A 23,411-nucleotide genomic window follows, 5' to 3' on the forward strand; every position below is an offset into this window, starting at 1 on the left:
CACCAATACCACCATCCATAGCATCCATACTAATTGCTAAATTCCTTACACTTATCAAGGATATCAGAACTCATCAGAGATTTGGGATGCATGGCTAGGCTTAAAAAGGCCATTGGGGTCATTAGCCTAGTTAACACCTATGAACCTATGAAACTATAAATTGGAACATTATAATTAGTTAACACTCATACATAAAATTATATAGCTACATTTTAATCCATCTGTCCAAAATCCCATTTTCCCATTTTTGCACATAGGGTGGAGTGTCACTTCAAATGTGACAATCATACAGAGCCAAGGTTTACACTGCTGTGTGGCTAGCCCTGCCACGGTATATAGATACATTTTAATGATCTACATCAATCATTGTCCCAACAAAATAAGGAAATGGACCACAGGTCACCGAAAGTTTCACGTCTCTAGAATCATTTTTTTTTACTGCATTAGGTCTTTAATTTACAGATAATATCTGTGTAAGTCTCCTGTGATGTCTGATGGAATCTACTTTCAAACACAGAAGATCAGTACTTGTATTGTATTGTATTGTGTGCTTCCGATAAGCATTACTGTTCCATTAATGTTAGAGATATGTTTACGTCAAGTATTCAGAAAGCTAAAAGACACTACACGAGGGGTAGAATGTGTTTACTGAGAAAATCTGAAGATGTGGGGTGCATCCTTGACCATAACAGCTGAACCATTTAACAGGTAAGGAACATATGATAAAAATCTGCTTTTTGTCTTTCATTTCTCCAACATGCATTATTAGCCTAGTCTCCTTACAACTAAAGTAGGTGAAAAGCCATCTAGGAATGCTTTTTATGGTGAATAAACTACAGTGTTGGTGGAAGGGGGAGTTTGTTTGGAGGAAGAAATTATTCTGACTAGTTTTCTTTACTAATAAGTATGATTAATGTTTGTTCTCAAGAAGTATAAACTTTGTCCACTGCCCACTTTTGAATAATGCATTTTATATGGCAGATAGTAGCTGCCTAGACATGCCATGGAGAGTCTAGGTATTAAGAGCATGTACTATTTATCCCTACATACTTTACTCAGTCCTGTAAGTAATACCTACATGGATCTCATATGTTTTAATAGATATAGCTCATGGCCTCCTGTGTCCTACACCTTCCTTCATTCCTGCCTGTGAATGTCCTTTTATACTGAGCCCATAAGCTGTATTTCTGGTATTACTCAATCAGATAAGGATTACTCTCCCTTTATAAGAAATAACTAATGTCCACCTGCTTTGTCATAACAGATAATGTCCTAAAATGCATTCATTTGTTTCCAGAAACCATAGGGGGGCAGTAAGATCAATTGTTTAGTCATACATTCAATAAAAATGCAATGTAAGAGGTAGGTAGCATCCCCTCAACTGTCCAAGTTTTTGCAGAATGTACAGATATTTACCCCATATTTTTGTCTATTCCTCATAAAAAGGACTGACATTGAAAAATAATGACAGACATTTGAGTTTTACACTTCATATCCTTAGATAAATAAATACTTACACAAATTCTGTTATTCTAGCAATTTTCTAACTTCATGAGAGCAATATTTGGGAGTACCTTATTGCACTGCCCATTCTAAAAATTAACTTGTGCATGTTTCACTTATCTGACAGTTTTAGAAGCTGCAGTTTATTTAATTTGTAATCCTTTAAAATGAAAATAATTTTCAAAATTCAAATGTTGCTTTATTTATATTAATTGTTAATTACTATCAGTATAAAAACACAATGCAAAATATAGGGGTCTGCCAAACTATTTCCTTTATAAAAAGGGTCCTCTATCTGGGAAAGTTTTGGTAACCACTGCCCTAGTTTACCTACATATTCTCCAGGAGTGTCTAACTCATGCTATAAAGCAGTGATTGGACCATGATGTGTTCTTTGCTAAACCAGGGCACTCTTGTTCCTATAACATAGGTGATCCCACCCTCCAAAATAATCATTTTGGTCATTAGAGACCTGGGTACCTTGACTGACAATGAACTATCCTTTGGCAACCATGTTGTCACTGTTGTCATGAAATTCTTTAGGCTCCCCATCAAAATGTTGTCACATTGAGTACCAACATAATGAAAAAAAAAGCACAGAAAATTCAGGAGAAAAACAAATATAGAACCTTACATTTCTCCTTTCTACTTCTTTTTTTGCAGAGGGGCAAGCACCCATGTGACCTGATGTCAGGGTAGGTCCCCCATACCTCGCAGACTTATATATACTAAGTCCAAGATTATCAGACCACTGAGAAAAGGAAATATTTGTAAAATGGACATCTTTGACTTAGCTTATGTAAGTCTTTTTTTCATCCATTCAGTCTCATCACTATGTGACTCAGTAAAGTAGTTCCCAACATTTCAAATAGTTATCATTCCTTTATATAGCAAGACTAGTCACCAGGGGCATATTATCTTGATCCAAGGATGTAATTGTCTTCCTATACCCCTCCTTTATCAGACCAATAATAGAATATAATGTCACTTTTGGTATGTATTTGGCTAAGCGTATGACCCAGCTCAGGACACCACAGACTTTCTTTACCAAACCCACTTCAGTAAACAGCACAAGTAAAAAAATGAGGGTTATACTGCTCAACGCCAGGAGTTTAAATCTCAACATGCATGTGCACGAAGCCCTCCAAAGTATGGAGAACGTCGACATCTGTGCAGTAACTGAAACCTGGTTGAAGGCTCCAGAGAGCACTCCAGCACTACTGGGCTACAACTCATACCACACATTTCGGCCACAGAACATGGACCGAAACACAAAAGGAGGGGGTGTATCCATATTCATCAAGGATATCTACACCTCCAGGTTAGTAGTGCAGCATGATACCTCTGAGATCATCCATGTGCAACTAACATACAGTAAATCTGCAATGCAAATTGTGGCCTGTTACAGCTCACCCTCCATGACCCAGAACCACCACTCCGCCTTTCTGGAGACACTGGAAAACATGAAAGTCCTACTGAATACCCTGATATTAAGAGATTTCAATTAACCTACCATTAACTGGGAAAACTACTTAAGTACAAACTCCCAGGCTCAGCGCTTCCTGGAATTTATCAACTCAAATGCCCTGGATCAGCTGGTAAACTCCCCTACCAGAGGCCACAATATATTGGACCTGGTCACCACCAACATGGGTGAGAGGTGCTACGTACCAGAGGTCAACCCGTCACTGGTTCGATCAGACCATAAACTAATCACCCTGGATGTCCACACTCCACCACCACCCCCAACCAAGGAAACCACAATGAAAAACTTTTCTAAAGCAAACTTCAACTTACTTAAGGCAGAGGAGGTAAGTTTCACAGCCCCCACGCTAAAGGATAACACTGCCCAAGATGCAGAATCCTTTACAATTGCACTCTATGAGCACCTACAAGGATGCATGGATCATGCCATCTCTAGCAAAACCAAAACTCACTCACCCAAGAGAAGGAAACCAGTCTGGTGGACCCCTGCCATAAACAGGTTATGCAACAAGAGGAGGAAACTAGTTCAGAAAAAAGCAAATCCCAAGAAAGAAAGACATCCCTGATCAGTATCAGTCAGAAACTAATGTCCCTCATAAAATCATCCAAGGCTAACTTTGAAAGAAAAATAGCCAAAGATTCGAAAGATAACCACAAAGCCTTCTTTAGCTATGTCAAGAATCTAAGTGGCAAATCACAAATATGCTCTGAGATAGTGCAAAATAGCACAAACTATACTGAACCTACTGATATTGCCAACATACTGGCAGATAGATTCAGTTCAAACTTCACCCCGCTCTCACCTCCAAAAGGGCCCCCAACAATACCAGAAAAGTGTAGTGTCCCGGAAATCACAGAAGCACAGGTGAAAACAGCCCTTTCAAAAGCCAAAAACACAGCATCAATGGGGCCAGATGGTGTCCCAGGCTGCGTCTTGCACGTACTACAAAACAAACTAACCCCCTACCTAAACACGCTGTTCAACCTCAGTCTCTCCACAGACTACATGCCCATAGAATGGCACACAGCAATGGTTATTCCGCTTCACAAAGGAGGGGCCACAACTGATCCTGGTCATTGTTGCCCTGACTGGACTGGTCTGCAAGGCTATGGAGCGCATCATCATGGAACTCATGAACAAAGACATTGGGAACCTCCAAAAACTTGACCCGACACAGTTCGGCTTTGTTAAGGGCAGATCATGCCTACTAAACCTGGTTGACTTCTTCAAGACAGTCACCAAGGCCATAGATGAGGGAAAGGTGTTTCACACAGCCTACCTTGATCTCGCCAAGGTGTTCAACACCTCTCCTCACTCGGGTATTATAGAAAAACTCACCAGCCTGAACATAAACCCCTACGTCACATGATGGGTTGCCAACTGACTTACAGACAGAACTCACACAGTAAGAATAGTGGGCTTCAGGTCCGACTCTAAACCACTCACAAGTGATGTCCCACAAGGCTCGGTTCTGAGACCCCTACTGTTCGGCTTATATTTCTCAGAAGTACAGGAAAACACAGCAGGACTATGGCTAACCAAGTTTGCCGATGTCTGCAAACTGGGAGCCATAACTGACTCTCTGGCTGACACGGACATCCTTCAAAACGGCCTTACTGAGACAGACACCTGGTGTCAAAGTCATGGCCTCAAGCTAAATGCCAAAAAATGAATAGTCATCCCATTTGGGAAAAACAAAACACCCACGAATTACCACATAGGCGGCAGCCCCCTTAATACAGAAGAGGTAATAAGAGATCTGGGGATCCAGGTAGATAGTAATCTCTCCTTTGACAATCATATTGCCAAAGTAGTTAGGAAATCCTTCTAGGTGGCCCATCTAATTACTAAGGGGTTTGCATCTAGAAATAAAGAGGTTATATTGCCCCTTTTCTCGTCACTCATCAGACCCATCATAGAGTACAATGCCCCATTTGGGATGTACCTCACCAGACACTTCCAACAGCTGGAAAGACCACAAATGCACCTCACCAAGAGGATTACTGGCCTCAAACATATGTCCTATGCAGCCCGACTGAAAAAACTCTGGCTGTACTCAGTGGCATATCGCTTACTCAGAGGTGATCTTTGCCTGACTTACAAAGCCATGTCCAACTCAGAATTGATGGACATGCTCCACCTAAAGAAATCCAAGTCACTGCAAGCCATGCGCTCTAGTGAGCTAAACCTTGCCACAACAATAAATAGAACATGCTGGAGGGATAGATTCCTGACACAGAGACTCCCCATGCTTTGGAACAAAATTCCTAACTACATTAGGCAGAGCCCCTCACTAACCCTCTTCAAGAGAAGCCTTGACGAGTGGATGGGTAACAGAAAATACATCCCTGGGATCACTTCATTGGCTCTGCTTGACAGAAGATCAGTTAATTAATCAATGGGGCGGCAAAAGCCGACACACTCTGGCTAGGCTTATAAATGCCCTTGGGCAGATAGCCTAGTACCTACCTATGAACCTATGGACCTATGAAAGAATAGATGGCATGTCCCCCTTGAGTTACCCTGACTAACTTAAAGTACTCTCACTGCTACTGACTATCGATCTCTGCCATGCCTACAATGCCTCATGCGATCCAGTTTTACAGAACCTCAAACACATCCAAAAATCTAATACCAAACTTTCTCAAGAGGCTTAAACTATAACCAAAACATAAATAGAACTTATTGACCGTATAGGTATCTTTCATTGAGAATATCTCTTTTATGGAATAGACTCCCCCTAGAGGTAAGGCAGAGTAGCCCCATGACCCTTATTAAACATTACCTGGATAATTGGAACAGCTGAAACTAAGCTGGGGTTGGGTATCAATTCATGTCTTCATAAATGTCTGGGATCACTAGCTGTGCTACAAATCGTCCACTGGAGAAACAGCCTAGTGTGAACCTGTGACCGTACTTAAATTTGACATCAAGTATACAGCATTAGGATGCATAAATATTAAAATATGCTGGAAGATCAGAAAGCTGTTGGTTCTATTCCCACACTAGTTAGCTGGTTTAGTTTTACAATAGTGAAAATGCAAGTGCAGCGTAAGGAGGCACTGCACTACTGAGTGAGCCTTCCTTCGAATGACATGTTAAACCAAATCCCCAACTACCTGAGTTTGTTGCAACTCAGGTGGATGCAAAAGATCCAACTTATCTAAAATAATAGATGTGGTTCCTCAGTGTCTTGAATAAATTTCCCCCCAGTCAATATGAAAATCATTTTAGGTCTCCCCTGAAAAATAGGCCATTGGCCTAGTGAGACAAACCTGATGAATAAAGTGTAAAAAAAAAAAAAAACTGCAGAATATTCCTTTAACAAGGTTTTCAATAGCTCACTTTTGCAGTAGATACTAACAATGGTGATTCTTCTATTAAAGTTAGCAAGTATATACATATTTACAAGTGGATATGAAATATTACACGTGACATGCTATCAACTAGGTCAAGCTAATTAAGCAGTTATAATAAAAATTCTTCACAATGGTTATAACTGACATGTTTTGATACCTCTCCTTTTGACAGGTTCTGATAACACTTCTTTTGACAGGTTCTGATACCTCTCCTTTTGACAGGTTTTGATACCTCTCCTTTTGACAGGTTCTGATACCTCTCCTTTTGACAGGTTTTGATACCTCTCCTTTTGACAGGTTAGGATAACACTCCTTTTGACAGGTTCTGATACCTCTCCTTTTGACAGGTTTTGATACCTCTACTTTTGACATGTTCTGATACCACTCCTTTTGACAGGTTCTGACATTGCTACTTTTGACAGGCTTTGATACCTCTCCTTTTGACAGGTTCTGATACCTCTCCTTTTGACAGGTTTTGATATCACTCATTATGACAGGTTCTGATATCTCTTCTTTTGACAGGTTCTGATATCTCTCCTTTTGACAGGTTCTGATACCACTCTTTTTGACAGGTTTTTATACCACTCCTTTTGACAGGTTCTGATACCTCTCCTTTTGACAGGTTTTGATACCTCTCCTTTTGACAGGTTCTGATGCCACTCCTTTTGACCGGTTCTGATACCTTTATTTTTGACATGTTTTGATACCTCTCCTTTTGACAGGTTCTGATACCTCTTCTTTTGACAGGTTTTGATACAACTCTTTTTGACAGGTTTTGATACCTCTCCCTTTGACAGGTTCTGATACCTCTCCTTTTGACAGGTTTTGATACCTCTCCTTTTGAAAGGTTCTGATACCACTCCTTTTGATAGGTTCTGATACCTCTCCTTTTGACAGGTTCTGATACCTCTCCTTTTGACAGGTTTTGATACCACTCCTTTTGACAGGTTCTGATACCTCTCCTTTTGACAGGCTTTTATACCTCTCCTTTTGACAGATTCTGATACCTCTCTTTGTGACAGATTTTGATACCTCTCCTTTTGACAGGATCTGATACCACTCATTTTGACAGGTTCTGATACCTTTTCTTTTGAAATGTTTTGATACCTCTCCTTTTGACAGGTTCTGATACCTCTCCTTTTGCCAGGTTCTGATACCTCTCCCTTTGACGGGTTCTGATACCTCTCCTTTTGACAGGTTTTGATACCTCTCCTATTGACAGGTTCTGATACCTCTCCTATTGACAGGTTCTGATACCTCTCCTTTTGACAGGTGTTGATACCTCTCCTTTTGACAGGTTCTGATACCACTCCTTTTGACAGGTTCTGATATCTCTCCTTTTGACAGGTTTTGATACCTCTCCTATTGACAGGTTCTGATACCTCTCCTTTTGACAGGTGTTGATACCTCTCCTTTTGACAGGTTCTGATACCACTCCTTTTGACAGGTTCTGATATCTCTCCTTTTGACAGGTTCTGATACCACTCCTTTTGACAGGTTCTGATATCTCTCCTTTTGACAGGTTTTGATACCTCTCCTTTTGACAGGTTCTGATACCTCTCCTTTTGACAGGTTTTGATACCACTCCTTTTGACAGGTTCTGATACCACTCCTTTTGACAGGTTCTGATATCTCTCCTTTTGACAGTGTTTGATACCTCTCCTTTTGACAGGTTCTGATACCTCTCCTTTTGACAGGTTCTGATACCTCTCCTTTTGACAGGTTTTGATACGTCTCCTTTTGACAGGTTCTGATACCACTCCTTTTGACAGGTTCTGATACCTTTCCTTTTGACAGGGTTTGATACCTCTCCTTTTGACAGGTTCTGATACCTTTCCTTTTGACAGGTTCTGATACCTCTCCTTTTGACAGGTTTTGATACCTCTCCTTTTGACAGATTTTGATACCACTCCTTTTGACAGGTTCTGATACCTCTCTCTTTGACAGGTTCTGATACCTCTCCTTTTGACAGGTTTAGATGCCTCTCCTTTTGATAGGTTCTGATACCTCTCCTTTTGACAGGTTCTGATACCACTCCTTTTGACAGGTTCTGATACCACTCCTTTTGACAGGTTCTGATACCTTTCCTTTTGACAGGGTTTGATACCTCTCCTTTTGACAGGTTCTGATACCTCTCCTTTTGACAGGTTCTGATACCACTCCTTTTGACAGGTTCTGATACATCTCCTTTTGACAGGTTTTGATACCTCTCCTTTTGACAGGTTCTGATAACACTCCTTTTGACAGGTTTTGATACCTCTCCTTTTGACAGGTTCTGATACATCTCCTTTTGACAGGTTTTGATACCTCTCCTTTTGACAGGTTTTGATACCTCTCCTTTTGCCAGTTTCTGATACCTCTTCTTTTGACAGGTTCTGATACCTCTCCTTTTGACAGGTTTTGATACCTCTCCTTTTGGCAAGTTTTGGTACCACTCATTTTGACAGGTTCTGATACCTCTCCTTTTGATAGGTTCTGATACCTCTCCTTTTGACAGATTTTGATACCTCTCCTTTTGACAGGTTTTGATACCACTCCTTTTGACAGGTTCTGATACATCTCCTTTTGACAGGTTTTGATACCTCTCCTTTTGACAGGTTCTTATACCTCTCCTTTTGACAGGTTCTTATACCTCTCCTTTTGACAGGTTCTGATACCTCTCCTTTTGACAGGTTTTGATACCACTCCTTTTGACAGGTTATGATACCTCTCCTTTTGTCAGGTTTTGATATCTCTCCTTTTGACAGGTTTTGATACCTCTCCTCCTTTTGACAGGTTCTGATACCTCTCCTTTTGACAGATTTTGATACCTCTCCTTTTGCCAGGTTCTGAAACCTCTTCTTTTGACAGATTTTGATACCTCTCCTTTTGACAGGTTCTGATACCTCTCCTTTTGACAGATTTTGATACCTCTCCTTTTGACAGGTTTTGATACCACTCCTTTTGACAGGTTATGATACCTCTCCTTTTGTCAGGTTTTGATATCTCTCCTTTTGACAGGTTTGATACCTCTCCTCCTTTTGACAGGTTCTGATATCACTCCTTTTATTGAAGATAAAGCGTGGTCATGAGTCAACGAGAATTTACAAGTTTCCTCGTTCTAATAGGCATAGAGGTGGCAGAAAAGGGGTAAATTTAGAATTCCCCATCCACTGATCTGAGTTACACTTGAATTTATGTAGGGTAGAATTCTACTTCAAATGGATGAGGAGCTCTTTCCAGAGAGAGAGTAGCCTTTGAGACACATACCTGTCACTCCAAAATGTCTTATTTATGCTGCAAATGAGGTTTAGATCCTTAGATCAGGTGATTCTGATGCTAGTTGTTTTGTGGAAGTACAACAGGTCCATAAGAGTTGGAACAGAGGATGCTTTGAAGGCCAGGTGTAGATCACCTCTCAGTAGTCTGTAGGAGGCAGAGTACAAGAATAGGGTTTTGAGAAATCACCTATGACCATGATCAGTCAGAGGTCTTTGATGCTGGCCTTGACTTCAGAGAAGTTGATGCCAAAATGGAGCAGCCCCAGCACCAAGCCCTGGGGGACTTTATTAGTGACTGGCCTTTTTGTCAAGGAAGACTCACCTATCTTGACCTCTTGTGTCCAATTTGTGAGCCAGTTAGCTGTCCAGCAGGTAATATAGGGCTTTATTCCTAATTTTGTGGCCTTGTCTACAATCCCTGATCACAATATTGAGTTTAATACTTTGGCCAGGTCAAAGCAGGTAGTATATACCATTTTGCTCTTGTTCATTGTTTTATTAATATTTCCAGAGAAAAAGGGAACAAAGGGAAAAGAGAAATAAAAAAGGAAGGAATAGAAAGAATAATATAAAAAGAAAGTCATATGTGAGCAATTACTGGTAGACAGTGGTCAGACGTTAATTTACTTACACCGTCAACCATGAAAGTTTAGCTCTACAGATACATTGGTATATTCAAGACTTTTGGGTTCTACTTTCAGGCCTAAAATATATAACACTGAAATCCTAGACAGGGAAACAAAGCAATCTATAATATCATATATTCTGATTTTACAACATTATAATAATTACTCAAATATGTTAAAACTTAATGAAGCTAGCACCTTCATATTTATTATCTCAAGTAATATCAGTATCAATTAACTTTATTCCTTATTTGATTTCCTAGATTCTACCGATGACTTGCCCTGCTGATAGTAGTGCATTTTCAACGTTATGATATTTACATTGACAAGAAACTCCTCTTAAGATGAATAGCCTAGTAATATTAGTCTTTCCCTTATATTTTTATCCTGTTATTTTTCAATACTAGATTAATTTGATGAATATTGGGTGACAAGTTATAATCAGGGTTTATTCTACTATGCCACAAAGCTTGAACACACAACTCTGTGATACTTGGAAGATTAGGATGCATAGATTTTAATGTTTTTTTTTCAGACACTGGTTCTACTGTTGGGACTACACTGCAATCATGTAGACCCTTTTTCTACGAGATATCTAAAATGCAAAGAAACATTAATTCAAACATCTTGGAAAACTAATATGATTGAAGCTCATAGACTCATTGCTATACGCTAGGATAACATTCTTCAGTTCCAGTGTATGTCTAATGCCTAAATTATTCCCTTATTTGCTGTTACTCACATATATAACAGAGATTGGAATACAGGGGGAAGCCAGATGAGTTGACAAGAAGAGAAAAGGAAGAGAAAGAACATCTCAGTGGGTTCTGATAGTGAGGAAAAAAGTGCATCCATGCAGCAGTTGCAGGACCTACCAGATACAACAGAACAAAAGGAATTGGTTTTGATAATGGGTGACTTGAGTGGACATATCGGGGCAGACAGAACAGGGTATAAGGATTGCCTGGATCCACATGGGTGGAGCAACAGGAATAAAGAAAGAAAGGCCATTCTAGACTTCTGGCTTGATAGTAGCCAACAAATGGTTCAGAAAGAGAGACAGTCACATGATCACATACAAGAGTGGGCAACATGCAACTCGGGTAGACTTCTTAGTGGGGAAAGGGCACTGGAGCAGAATCAATGATTGCAAAGTCATCCCCAGTGAAACAGTCAACCCACATCATAAACCACTGGTTTCCACAATCAGCTGCAAGCAGTTGTCAGAGAAAGCTCAGTCTAAGGTCAACAGAAACTAGGCTGAAGACCTGGAAGTTGACTGGAGAGTAAGTGCAACAGTTCAAGGAATTACTCAGGGCTTTAGCACCCCCAAGAAGAGGAGTGAAATAGGTGGAGTTGAAGAAGAATGGCAGCTACTCAAAACAGCCTGTGTTGGGACTACAGAACAGATATGTGGCCGAGGCAGGTATGAAAATAAAGTGCATACAGAAAGCTGGTGGTGAAATACGTAAGTCCAAAGTCAAAAGAAAGAAGGAGTGCAGGAAAAAATGGGAGATAGAAAAGACCGACAAAAAGGAATACTGGCTGGCTGACTAAGAAGCTAAGAAAGGAGTTGTGATAGCAAAAGAACAGGCCATTAAAGGCACTCTACCAGCTTATGGAAAGTGACTCATTGGATGGCACAAGGAAACTATATCAGGTTGCAAGGCAAAGACAGAAAGATAAAGAAGATGGTCGGACACCATTCATAATGGATGCCAGCAACAATCTGCTCACCAATCTACAGGACATCAAAGGCAGATGAAAGGTGTATTTCCAGCAGCTTCTGAAGGAAAAAAAAACACAGAAGCTGTACTGCCTCAGACACAGCCTGAGATGAGAGAAGAAGAGGAGCCCATCTTAGAAGAAATAAGAATAGAAGTAACTAATTCCATCCAGTATAGCTCTTTTTAGTGTGTAATGTTAACTCCCAGTGGGTGTGACTTGAGCCTTTAAAAATGAAGTTATCACCTTGCAATTCAAACAAATATTCATATCTCTGGAACCATAAGTGTTACTAGAAAATGGTAAATAGCAAACTACTCAGGATAAATTAATCTTTATATCAGTAGCATTCATTCAGTTTGATGCTTTAAACTGGCTTTTATAAGCAAAAAATAAAGGCAGTGAATATTAGTTTTATAATTTTGTATAAACACCTTATGATATATCAGTACCCATTCAAGCAAGGCATACATGATTTTCTATATACATCTGTGAGCTTACATATGAGGCTAAGCATTTCTGCCTGTGTTTTCATGAATGTTGAGATATTTAGAGAAATATGAAAATTATTATAATACAAATAAACAGTATGCAAATAATAGTCAATATCTCCTTAGCCACATTAGACAGTGGTCAAATATCAATACAGTTGTGTTTACAGTCATGTATACTTTAAGATGAAATCTTCTAATACCTTGTATGTAGTATGGTTTTGGAATTGTTAATGCAAATACCAACAAGCAATATCTGACACCTAGAGGTGCTTGTAGGACTTAACTACAGAAATGCCTGGAGGCACACTTGGCTGTAATGAGCTAAAGAAAATTAAGCCAAAGAAAGCAGAAGGATCAGATGAGGTCACAGCAGATATGATAATGATGCTGAGTGAGATGGGGAGAAATGGCTTCTGAGGGTACTCATAGCAGTGTGGAGAGAAAGACATATCCCAGATGACTGCATCGTTCTGGAGATGAACGGTTTGGATTCAGATCAGAATGCAACACAAGTGACCTGATGTTTGCAGTGAGTTTTGACAAATCTAGAGATGAGGAAAGAGTCTAATTGGCCATTCCTAGACTTGGAGAAAGCATATGACAAAGTCCCAAGAAAGCTGATTTGGGCATTACAGTGGTGGTTCGAAGTCTCAAAAACATTGGTAGAATTAGTGCAGGCCATGTACAAGGACCCAGTGACTTAAGTACAAGCAGTGCTTGGTCTCACAGGGAGCTTCCCATTGGGTATGTATCAGGGTTCATCTCTGAGCCCACTGCTGTTCATAATGGTGATGGAGTACATTAGCAAACATCTTGGGCATGACAGATCAACAAAGAGTCTAATTGGCCATTCCTAGACTTGGAGAAAGCATATGACAAAGTCCCAAGAAAGCTGATTTGGGCATTACAGTGGTGGTTTGAAGTCTCAAAAACATTGGTAGAATTAGTGCAGGCCATGTACAAGGACCCAGTGACTTAAGTACAAGCAGTGCTTGGTCTCACAGGGAGCTTTCCATTGGGTATGTATCAGGGTTCATCTCTGAGCCCACTGCTGTTCATAATGGTGATGGAGTACATTAGCAAACATCTTGGGCGTGACAGATCAACAAAGTTGCTGTACACAGACAATGTTTCATTATAGGCAGACTCTGAGCAAGAATTTCAGCAAAGGGTAGGGGAATAGAATGTAAAATGAAGGCACATGGGATGAAACTTAGTGCAGATAAGACAGTGTTAATGGCAGCAAAGTGGGGAAATCAGAAGCCAAGAACTGAGATTGAATGGAAGATACTGGAACATTGAAGATAGTGGAACAAGTTAATAGCTTCAAGTATCTGGGAGGGGAAGTTGAGGAGAAGGGAAGTCTGAATAAAGAGGCCAAAGTTAGAATCAGAGGGACTGTAGCCAAATGGCACAGAGTGTCAGGTGTAGTATACAACAGAAGAATGCCAAAGAAGCTTAAAAGTAAGGTGTACAAGACAGGGGTGCGACCAGTACTGCTGTATGGTACAGAAACCTTGGTAATAAAGATAGAGCAGATGAGGAAGCTAGAGGTGATAGAAATAAAGTGCCTGAAAAGAGTGGTAGGATGTGCACTGTGGGACAGGCAAAAGAAATGAAAACATAAGAGCAGAAGCCAAAGTAGCTCCGATTGCAGGAAAAAAACAACTAGAACAGATTACAGTGGTACGGACATGTGCAGCAAAGCAGAAGACAATCTGATGAAGATTTAGGACAGACAGGAAGCAAGTAAGAGGAAATGAGGACATCCAGCAAAGTGCCGTATGGATTGTGTTAGAGAAGATCTATGACAGTCGGGCATGAGTATCAAAGAAGGCAGGGTTGTGATATTGAATCGAAAGAGATGGTGACAGTTAATGCAATAACCCAACCCCTTGCAGAAAATGGGGAAAAGGGGGGTGATGATGATGATGTTAGATTCATTGAAGGAATGGCAGTGAGGTTCACTGAAATGCTCCCCCTCATTCGAGTCTAACTGCCATGACTAGGCAGCATGAAGTCCTTGCTGTGGGATTCACCAAACAGTATTGTGATGTTCTTTCTCTATAAACTGGCACATGCAGAAAAACATGCCTATGTTCTCTGGTACTGGAGATTACTGGTGTAAAGCAACAGTAGGAACTGGCATGGCAAGGCCAACGTGAAAGCTGAGAACTCCATGGTGATGGCCTCCTGTGATTGCTTGTCAAAAAAATGGAAACAGTAAGCTAGTTTGGAAATGAGAGAGTTTATGGCAAGCAGACATGGATTAACAAAATCTACAATATTTGTAAATATATATAAATGGTCATTGTATAAAAAGACTTCACTTATAGGTTCATAGGTATTTATTAGGCTAATAACCACAAGGGCCTTTTTAAGCCTAGCCATGCATCCCAAATCAATGAGAAGTTTTGGTACCCTTGTTAAGCATAAACAGGTACTTTGGAGGTGAATCATTTACAAGCAGGATACTGGGAGATGACCATTTACAGGCTGCTTGTGTCCATTAGAGACATAGGTGATAAACCAGGGATGAATTTCCTGTTCCTCATCCAATTGTCAAAGTTACACTGTTTCACATGGATGGGGAACCTGTTCCAGAGAAGCGGTAGTCTTATCAGCAGGTCAGTCCTATTTATATCAGAGGCAATATTTATGTCTTTAGAAGGGGTAATTTTGGTACTGTTTTTTTACAGATATACAGGGGGTCCATCAGGGTGGGATCTGACAATGCCTTGTATGGCAGGTGATGATCTCCCCTCAACAACCTGTAGGAGACAGAATACAGGGTTAGGGCCTTGATGTGGTCTGCATAGAACATGTTACTTATGCCTTAGATTCTTTTAGCGAGGAACCTCTGTGGACATTCCAGTTGTTGGATGTGACAAGTTAAGTACATACCAAATAGGGCATTGTAATCAATGATAGATCTGATGAATGCTGAATACAGTGGAACAATGACTTCCTTGGAACTAGATGCCATACCTTTATTTATAAGTTGCACAACATAGAATGTTTTCCTCACTACTATAGACATGTGATGGTCAAAGGCTAGACTACTGTCATGTGTGTCCCAAAGTCCCTGATTAGAGTCAGCTCTTAGGGATGTGTTGCCAAAATGATAGTTACCAAGGGTAGATGACTTTCCAAAGAATACTATTATGCATTTTTGGTATGTAGTTTAGTCTATGGCTCTGATACAAGTTATTTGCCTGTGTCAGACCTTCTTGCAGAACATGTGCGTCAGTGGGGTAATTCTATAACTGCTTCTAATTTGCAATCATCTGCAAATTTAGTCAACCAGAGGCCACTGACATTGGGACTGACTTCAGACAAGGAAATGTGAAAAAGGAGCAGCTCCTTGGCTAATCCGTGAGAGACTCCAGTTGTGACTGGTCTCTTTGTACAGGAGGACTCGTCATTTCTAATTTCCTGGGTTGTGTAGCATGAGCCAGAGTTCGTGGTGTAGATGGGCTAACATAACATGAACCACTGTTTGTGATGTAGAGAGCTGGCATAACATGAGCTGGAGTTTGTGGTTTAGAGGGATGATGTAACATGACCTGGGGTATGTGGTATAGAGGGGCTGATGTAACATGACCCTGAGTTTGTGGTGTAGAGGGATGATGTAACATGACCTGGGGTATGTGGTGTAGAGGGGCTGATGTAACATGACCCTGAGTTTGTGGTGTAGAGGTGGTGATGACATGACCTGGAGTTTGTGGTGTAGAGGGGCTGATGTGACATGACCAGAGTTTGCAGTGTATAGGGGCTGAAGTAACATGACCTAGAGTTTGTGATGTGGAGGGGCTGAAGTACCATTTATGGATGATGTGCAGGTCTTGCCTCCTCACTTCACCCTGGACTACTAAGTTAATGCTTTGTCATTGAATGAAATTACTCAACACTGAAGGCAGACTTGATCAATGTACAATGAAGCAAAACACACACACACACACACACACACACACACACACACACACACACACACACACACACACACACACACACACACACACATACACACACAGACACACATGCCTATGCAAACATGCACGCGCACACACACACACACACACACACACACACACACACACACACACACACACACACACACACACACACACACTTAGACACACACATTCATGCACACTTACCACTGAGCAGTTTCCAATCCTGCAGAGCACAATACTGCAGTGCAGGTAAACACTGCTGCTCCCGGGAAATTTAAAGATTCTTACAGAGAAACGCCCCTCAGTCGATACTCCAGAGAGAGTGATATTGATTGCAACATCTCCTGCAGTAGGACAGCTGTTAAACAGAGGAAAAAGAAAAGCAATAATTTCTAAGGCTATCTCTACAAGAATAAAAAAAAAAACATCAGTCTGTAAGGCTGGCAAGAATGTAGCAATTTTCTGTAAAAAGAATCATCAGTTTTCCTAAGGTACAATGTTTCCCCTTTATTTTTTTTCTGACACATACCAGAATAAATGGCAGAAGATGGTGTTGATAATTATGTACATAGTTTATTCCTTTAGATAAATAGAGCCATGACCTGCTGCTGGACAAAAAATGTTCAAGTTGGATTTCTGTTAGTGGACTTATTTGAGCCTCCAACAAAATGATGCATCAAACTATGTTTAAGTGAAAAGGGGGGATCATGTTTAAATGTTGGACATCTTTACAACTGTTTTTTATTTAACATATATAAAATAAAGAAGTGTCAGAGCAGAATGTGTTTAATGTGTATGGCTTCCTTTTGAACCACATAGATTATGAATAATATCGATGAACCAAGATATATGTGTGTAAAAAAAGAAAACGCTCACATTATGATGGTTTTGAATCACCTACAGCTGTTTTTTTATCCCATCAAGTGGCTAACCTGCCATGGCATGCAGTCTGTGATCCATGTTCTCCTGTATGAGGATACTGCTCATCACAGTAGATGCCCAAATTGCCACTTCAAACAACACTTCCTCCTACAGGGTACCATGTAGAGTCTGTGCTGCTTTTCTTTGATGAGTTTGAGATGGAAACCGTCACTGTGCTTTTCACAAAGTGGGAGGAACCCAAAAGAGACACCGGGAGAACATGCAAACTCCAAACAGGCACTGGCCAGAGGGCAGCATTGAACTTTATTCCTGGTTCATGGGACGTGAAGACTTTAACCATTATGTAACGGGTCACCTCAGTTACAATGGGATATATAAATAAATGAGGGCATTAGAGCAGAAGTCAAAGTAGCTCCAATTGCAGAAAAGGTCAAAGAGAACAGAACAGATTATTGTGGTTTGGGCACATGTGCAGAAAAGCACAAGTCCATCTAGTAAAGAAGATTTGGGGCAGACAGGAGGAAAGCAAGAGGGAAACAAAGGTGTCCAGCAAAGAGGTGGATGGATTGTGTGAGAGAAGACCTGCAATAGTCAGGCATGAGCATCAATAAATGCAAGACAGTGGCATTCAATAGACAGAGATGGTAACATTTGACACTGCACCACCCCATGTAGAAAACGGGAAAAAAGAGGGTTGATGATTATTATGATTACATTAAAAGAGGTTTGAAACATTACAATGTATTGTAACTGAACTAATCGAAAAATAAATATCCTTCAGGCACTTTCTAACTACCATTGCCATGTACACATTTTCCATTTCTAACATGTAAATCAATCTTCTTCTGGCTTTTTGCCAGTTAGGGTATGCCACAACAGATCACCTTTCTGCTCATGATTGGCAGTGAAGTTTTTATGGCATTGAGTTGCCAGGCCAGTGCCCAACCTTCCACAGAAGGCACACACACGCATGCATACCTAGGGCCAATTTAGAGTATCCAATCCACCGACAGCATGTCTTTAGGATGTGGGAGGAAACCGGAGCACCTGGAGGAAACCCACATGACATGCTGACTCTGCACAGAAGGCACCCCAGCCAAGGATCAAACTGGAGAACCTCTTGCTGTGAGGCAGCAATGCTTACCACTGCACCACCAAAGCTGCCCTGTCTAACATGTAAATCAATTAAAAAATAAATTTTCTTGAAAACATCCTGGCAATTCTTACTTAGTACTCCCTAGGCATGTAGTAGAAAACCACTCATACAACTTTTTTTTCACACCCTAGACCTTGTCAAACCAACTTAAAACCAAATCGAATTAACCCCTCAATTGACCTCTTAGACTGATATTTAAGATGCATTTGCATAGCTGTGCTTTAAAAATTCTGTGTAGTGTGTTAGATATATATATATATATATATATATATATATATATATATACACATATATATATATATATATATATATACATATATATATATATATATATATATATATATATATATATATATACACACACATATATATATATATATATATATATATATATATATATATATATATATATATACACACACACACACACACACACACACACATATATATATATATATATATATATATATATATATATATATATATATTTAGAGATTTACAAATGCATGTACACTTCTGTTTGCTAGAATATATGTAGGATAAAATAGTCAGTTAGATGCATAAACATTTCTGTTTGCTAGCATACATATATTAAAGGGTTAAACTGTTCTTAGCTGATAAGCAAGGGATAAAAAGTAAAAAGGCATCCAAACTGAATGTATTACTTGGTACAGACAGATAAGCAACAGAAAGCTGCTTTCATACAGATACATGCACAATAGAAAAGACTCCCTAAAAGTAATTCACCTTAAAACCAGAGCAAACTCTATGACATCAGAAAATACCTAAGTAACAGACTGCAAATTCCAAAGGTATTAAACAACAGCGTACTATTTCACGGACAAGATCCAGATGGTACAGAAGAATATACAAAGGACATTACAAGTGTATGATGTTAGATCTGATTTCTTGTTACATCCGCATACTGGAGAACATCTTTCATGCTGTCTCAAAAGTTTAACCTGAGACATGACAGTTGTAAACTGTACAATACTGTATGTGTCGTCTGTTATATAGATAAGTGCTGCACAGAGTTAAAGTTAACTGCATTAGACATTGTTTTTACAAGGCACTAAAGTAGCAGCAGAGACATCTGACAGACATCGTCATTTGATCTTTCAGTTTACTAATCAGACGTTTAAGGCACCAACACAGAACTGCATTCAGCAACTTTAGTAAGCATAAGACTGTTTTTTAAATAACTTTTCAGTGGCAAGCCTTGCTTGTATTCAAACACAGGGGGAGGCACAGTAACTAATATTTATGTATGTGATTAAGCCCTGATTAGGAGCATTTCAGTTTCCATCAGTTTGCAGCAGTACAGTTCCTCAGACAACTGAATCTGGAGTGAGACTGCCATGCAGAAAATAACCAGTGCCATACATTCTCCAGGTCACTGAATTCTCAGGTTCAAATCTGCAACTACCAGCTTTGCTTCACCAGCTTTTCAAGTAACGGCAGAACTTTTTAAGCCATCTACATTAAGCAGCATGGCCAACTGTCTCTGTGGACTTTGGTCAGAAAATCTTTCATGTTACATGGCAGTATGGATGCCAGAAAACAGGCTAGTAAAAAATATAGTAAACACATTATTATTTTTAATGTGTCGATTTTAGACAGACTACAGAATTTGTGTAAACAACATATTAGCAAATGTAAAACCTTATTAGGTCAAGTTGACAGTCAGGAATTATACCAATAGATTACGTTTGACTGGTATCTTAAAAAAATATGTGTGGTATGACATTAAATGTTTTTTGTACAAGTAATATAAAACTGCTTTCTGTGTACAGTGCTTAAAAGTGCAGTTCAGACCATTGTTGATGATAATGCAGCAGATAAGGGTCATACACTTGCATTATTTACAGATGTTAAACAGTTATGTCCTGTCACCGCATGTAAAATTTTAATTTCAGAGTTACAGCAGCAATCAAATTAGTTATTGACATAATCTCCTGCACATTGTTTTACACCCTTTAGATAAAAGTGTAATAAAACCACTGCACAGTACAAAACAGATAAGGATAGAGACAAGGTTCATGGTGAACTGACAGAGAATTTAATAAACTTCAAAGAGATAAACAGATTGAGTTCAGAAAGTTTTAACAACATATGCAGACACTTTTTCAGAAGTGCATAAGAGCTTTAAAGTCAGCACAACAGAATACTGAAAAATATCAGACAGCCCATACACAATCACAAGACAACAATAATCAGGTTAGTAAAGAGTTAATGAGAGAGATTCCATCTCTTAACCAACAGTTAGCTACACTGACAAAAAATAATTAGTGGCATACTATTCTGCATTTAGAAAATGGTTAGCATACACAACAGAATCTAATGTATAAACAGATAATTTCCAGATGTTTTAAAACTTTCATTCAGTTAAAGCAAGACACAATCAGTTGAACAGTAAAGTAAAATGTATGATGCTGTTCTCATAGTATACACGTAGGGGCAGCCTCTCATAGATAACCTGTTAAATAATTTCAGAATCACCATTTCAAATAACAAAGCAGTTCTAGGGCAAAGAAATCAAATGAGAGTAGTTAAAAGCAGTAGAGACATAAAGTCACAAGACTGACATGCAAGTATTTTCTTTTCACCTAAAGTGCATCTGTTTAAAATGCACAAGAGCAAAAGGCAGACAACAGCAAATGTAAATAATGTAAATATATCTGTTTTAAGCATGTGTTAATTAAGCCAATATCTCTTTTGTTTTTTATTATATTTTGTAATTGAATAATAGCACCAGGAGTAGCAGAGACCCTGGCAAAAAAGTATACAAAAGTAATATTAGTAATATAAAGTTGTACTGAGTATATAATACTACAAATAAAACCCAAGTTTAAAATGTATGTATAGTTATGCAAATCACACATACTTATTATAATTCTAAGTGTTACAACTGTATTCTAATACCAAGTTGCAAGTATATTAACAAATGACTAAAGGTGAAAAAAGTGCTGAAAGGGTTAAGGGATGTACTATGGTCTACAGAGTCTGGAATGCCCAGAAAGAAAAAAAACAAAGTAAGAAATTTTGTTTTATGTAAGTTCAGATATTCCCAGGCTGGGATGGGTAGCTACAAGAAATGTTGGGGAAATAAAATATTACTGGTACTGAAGTTTACAACGTCAAAAACAAGACTGGCTGCCAGGCCAGGTGGCTTGCATTTTTTTTAAATATTATTGTTACTAAACATAATTAAGTGTTCACATGCAACACTAAGCAAAAAGTAGGAGTGTCTACAGAAACACTATTTGGTAATTGTAATAAAATGTCATAATTATGCATGCATATAATTAATAATCTGTTTGCAGGTAAATGCTAAAAGTAAAAAAAAAAAACTCAATTACAAGTACAGCCAGCAAATGTGTCATGGTATGCAGTTCAAACAGATTATGCTGATCCCTTGCCAATAACAAAGAGAGGGTACAAATATATACTAGTAGTAGTAGTGGATATCTTTTCAAAATGGGTAGAGGCAATTCCTACTAAAACTATGACAGCAAGGGCAACAGTAGAAGCTTTATAAAAAAAATATATATATTCAGTCTCTAAAAATGTCCAAAAATGACCAAATTGCACAATGGTCCACAGTTTGTTAGTGATCTAAAAACCAGAGTGTAAAAGTCTGGGTAACAGCCAGAGGGCAGGCATACCTCACAACATGAAGCAAATAAACAATACTGCAATAAAATACTGCATACTAAAGGGGGAAAGGGCACTCTTTCAATTTTACACTGACTGCGTAAACAACACTGCAGAGGGGACTAAAATAATGGTACAAAAATCCATTTTGGTCTGTGTTAATGATTCAGTAATTATTAAAAGACAACCTTACCTTTTTATTGTCATTGAATAATTAGGGTATCATCATCATGTATGGTAGCAAGACAAAAATACCAGAAATACATATTAATGTTTCAGTAATGTTTAATTAGCAGGCTTCAGTTTAATACTAAGTTTGGAAGCTGGACTAAGTGTACATTACAGTCATTACAAAACAAATGCAAAGATAATTTGTGAAAGAAAAACTGATGGAAAATATGCTTGGCATATGCTGTACAACAAATGGTTTAATATGTAGACAGCATTCTTCAGTATATAAACCATCTTTTCTATCTGTGTAAATGGACAATTTTGCTAAGTTTTAAACTGTTCACAAAAAATGCAACTCAGTTCATTTGTATATATAGTAACAAATCAAAGCTTAACATTTATAACACGTGTGTTTATTTCAAAAAACAAGGGGCCAGATTCAGGAAGCCTCCGTGTAAGAGTTTTAACTCTTACATGGAGGCTGCAGTGAAACAGTGTGAAGTCAGCATGTCATGCATATGCATGAGGTGCATGAGGCATGCTGAATCGCACTGTAACTCTTACACGGTCCGTGTAAGAGAGTAGGGGGCGTGTCCGTAGGCTAAGCCCTGCATGCGGACACGCCCCCGGAAGTGGAGAATGGCTGAAAGTAAACAGCCACGAGAGAGGCCATGGAAATGTAAATAAACACACTACACAACACATTCCCCCACAGACCATCAGTGTACAAAGTGAACAGATGCTATAAAATGAAAATAAAAACTGTTTTATTTTTTTAAAACCCGTAAATGTGTGCTACTGTGTGTGCTCGTGTGCGTGGGTGTGCTACTAGCACAATTGCAGTTAGCAGGCAGTGGAGAAGGATATGAGAACTAAATATGCAAAGTAAGCCAAGAAGAAATAGCTTAGCGGTAGAGTTGCCAGCTTAAGAGTAGTCAGGCAGGGTTCGAGCCCACACAACCACCTTTTTTTTTTTTTGTAAATAAGCACTAAAAAGGCCCCTGACAGTATTGTACAAATGTAAAAGTATACCCTTTTGTAAAATGGAATGAAATGTAGCATATAATTTGAAGTAACACAATAATATAAATATTTAGAAATGTACTGATAGCTAAGCTGCAGTGAGACAGAGTGCTTGT

At 39.1% G+C, this 23,411-nt stretch overlaps 1 protein-coding gene across 1 annotated transcript in view; it reads right to left on the reverse strand.

The window, feature by feature from the left end:
• LOC122814033 (uromodulin-like) overlaps positions 1 to 23,411 on the reverse strand; it is a 391,951-nt gene that overhangs the window by 128,372 nt on the left and 240,168 nt on the right. The window contains exon 6 of the mRNA XM_044086624.1: positions 16,614 to 16,767. Coding sequence (XP_043942559.1) covers positions 16,614 to 16,767 — 154 coding nt within the window. The remainder of the gene's footprint in view (positions 1 to 16,613; positions 16,768 to 23,411) is intronic.

Source organism: Protopterus annectens, chromosome 1.part1 (genome assembly GCF_019279795.1).
Source record: "Protopterus annectens isolate FY-2018-M chromosome 1.part1, PAN1.0, whole genome shotgun sequence".
NCBI lineage: Eukaryota > Metazoa > Chordata > Ceratodontiformes > Protopteridae > Protopterus > Protopterus annectens.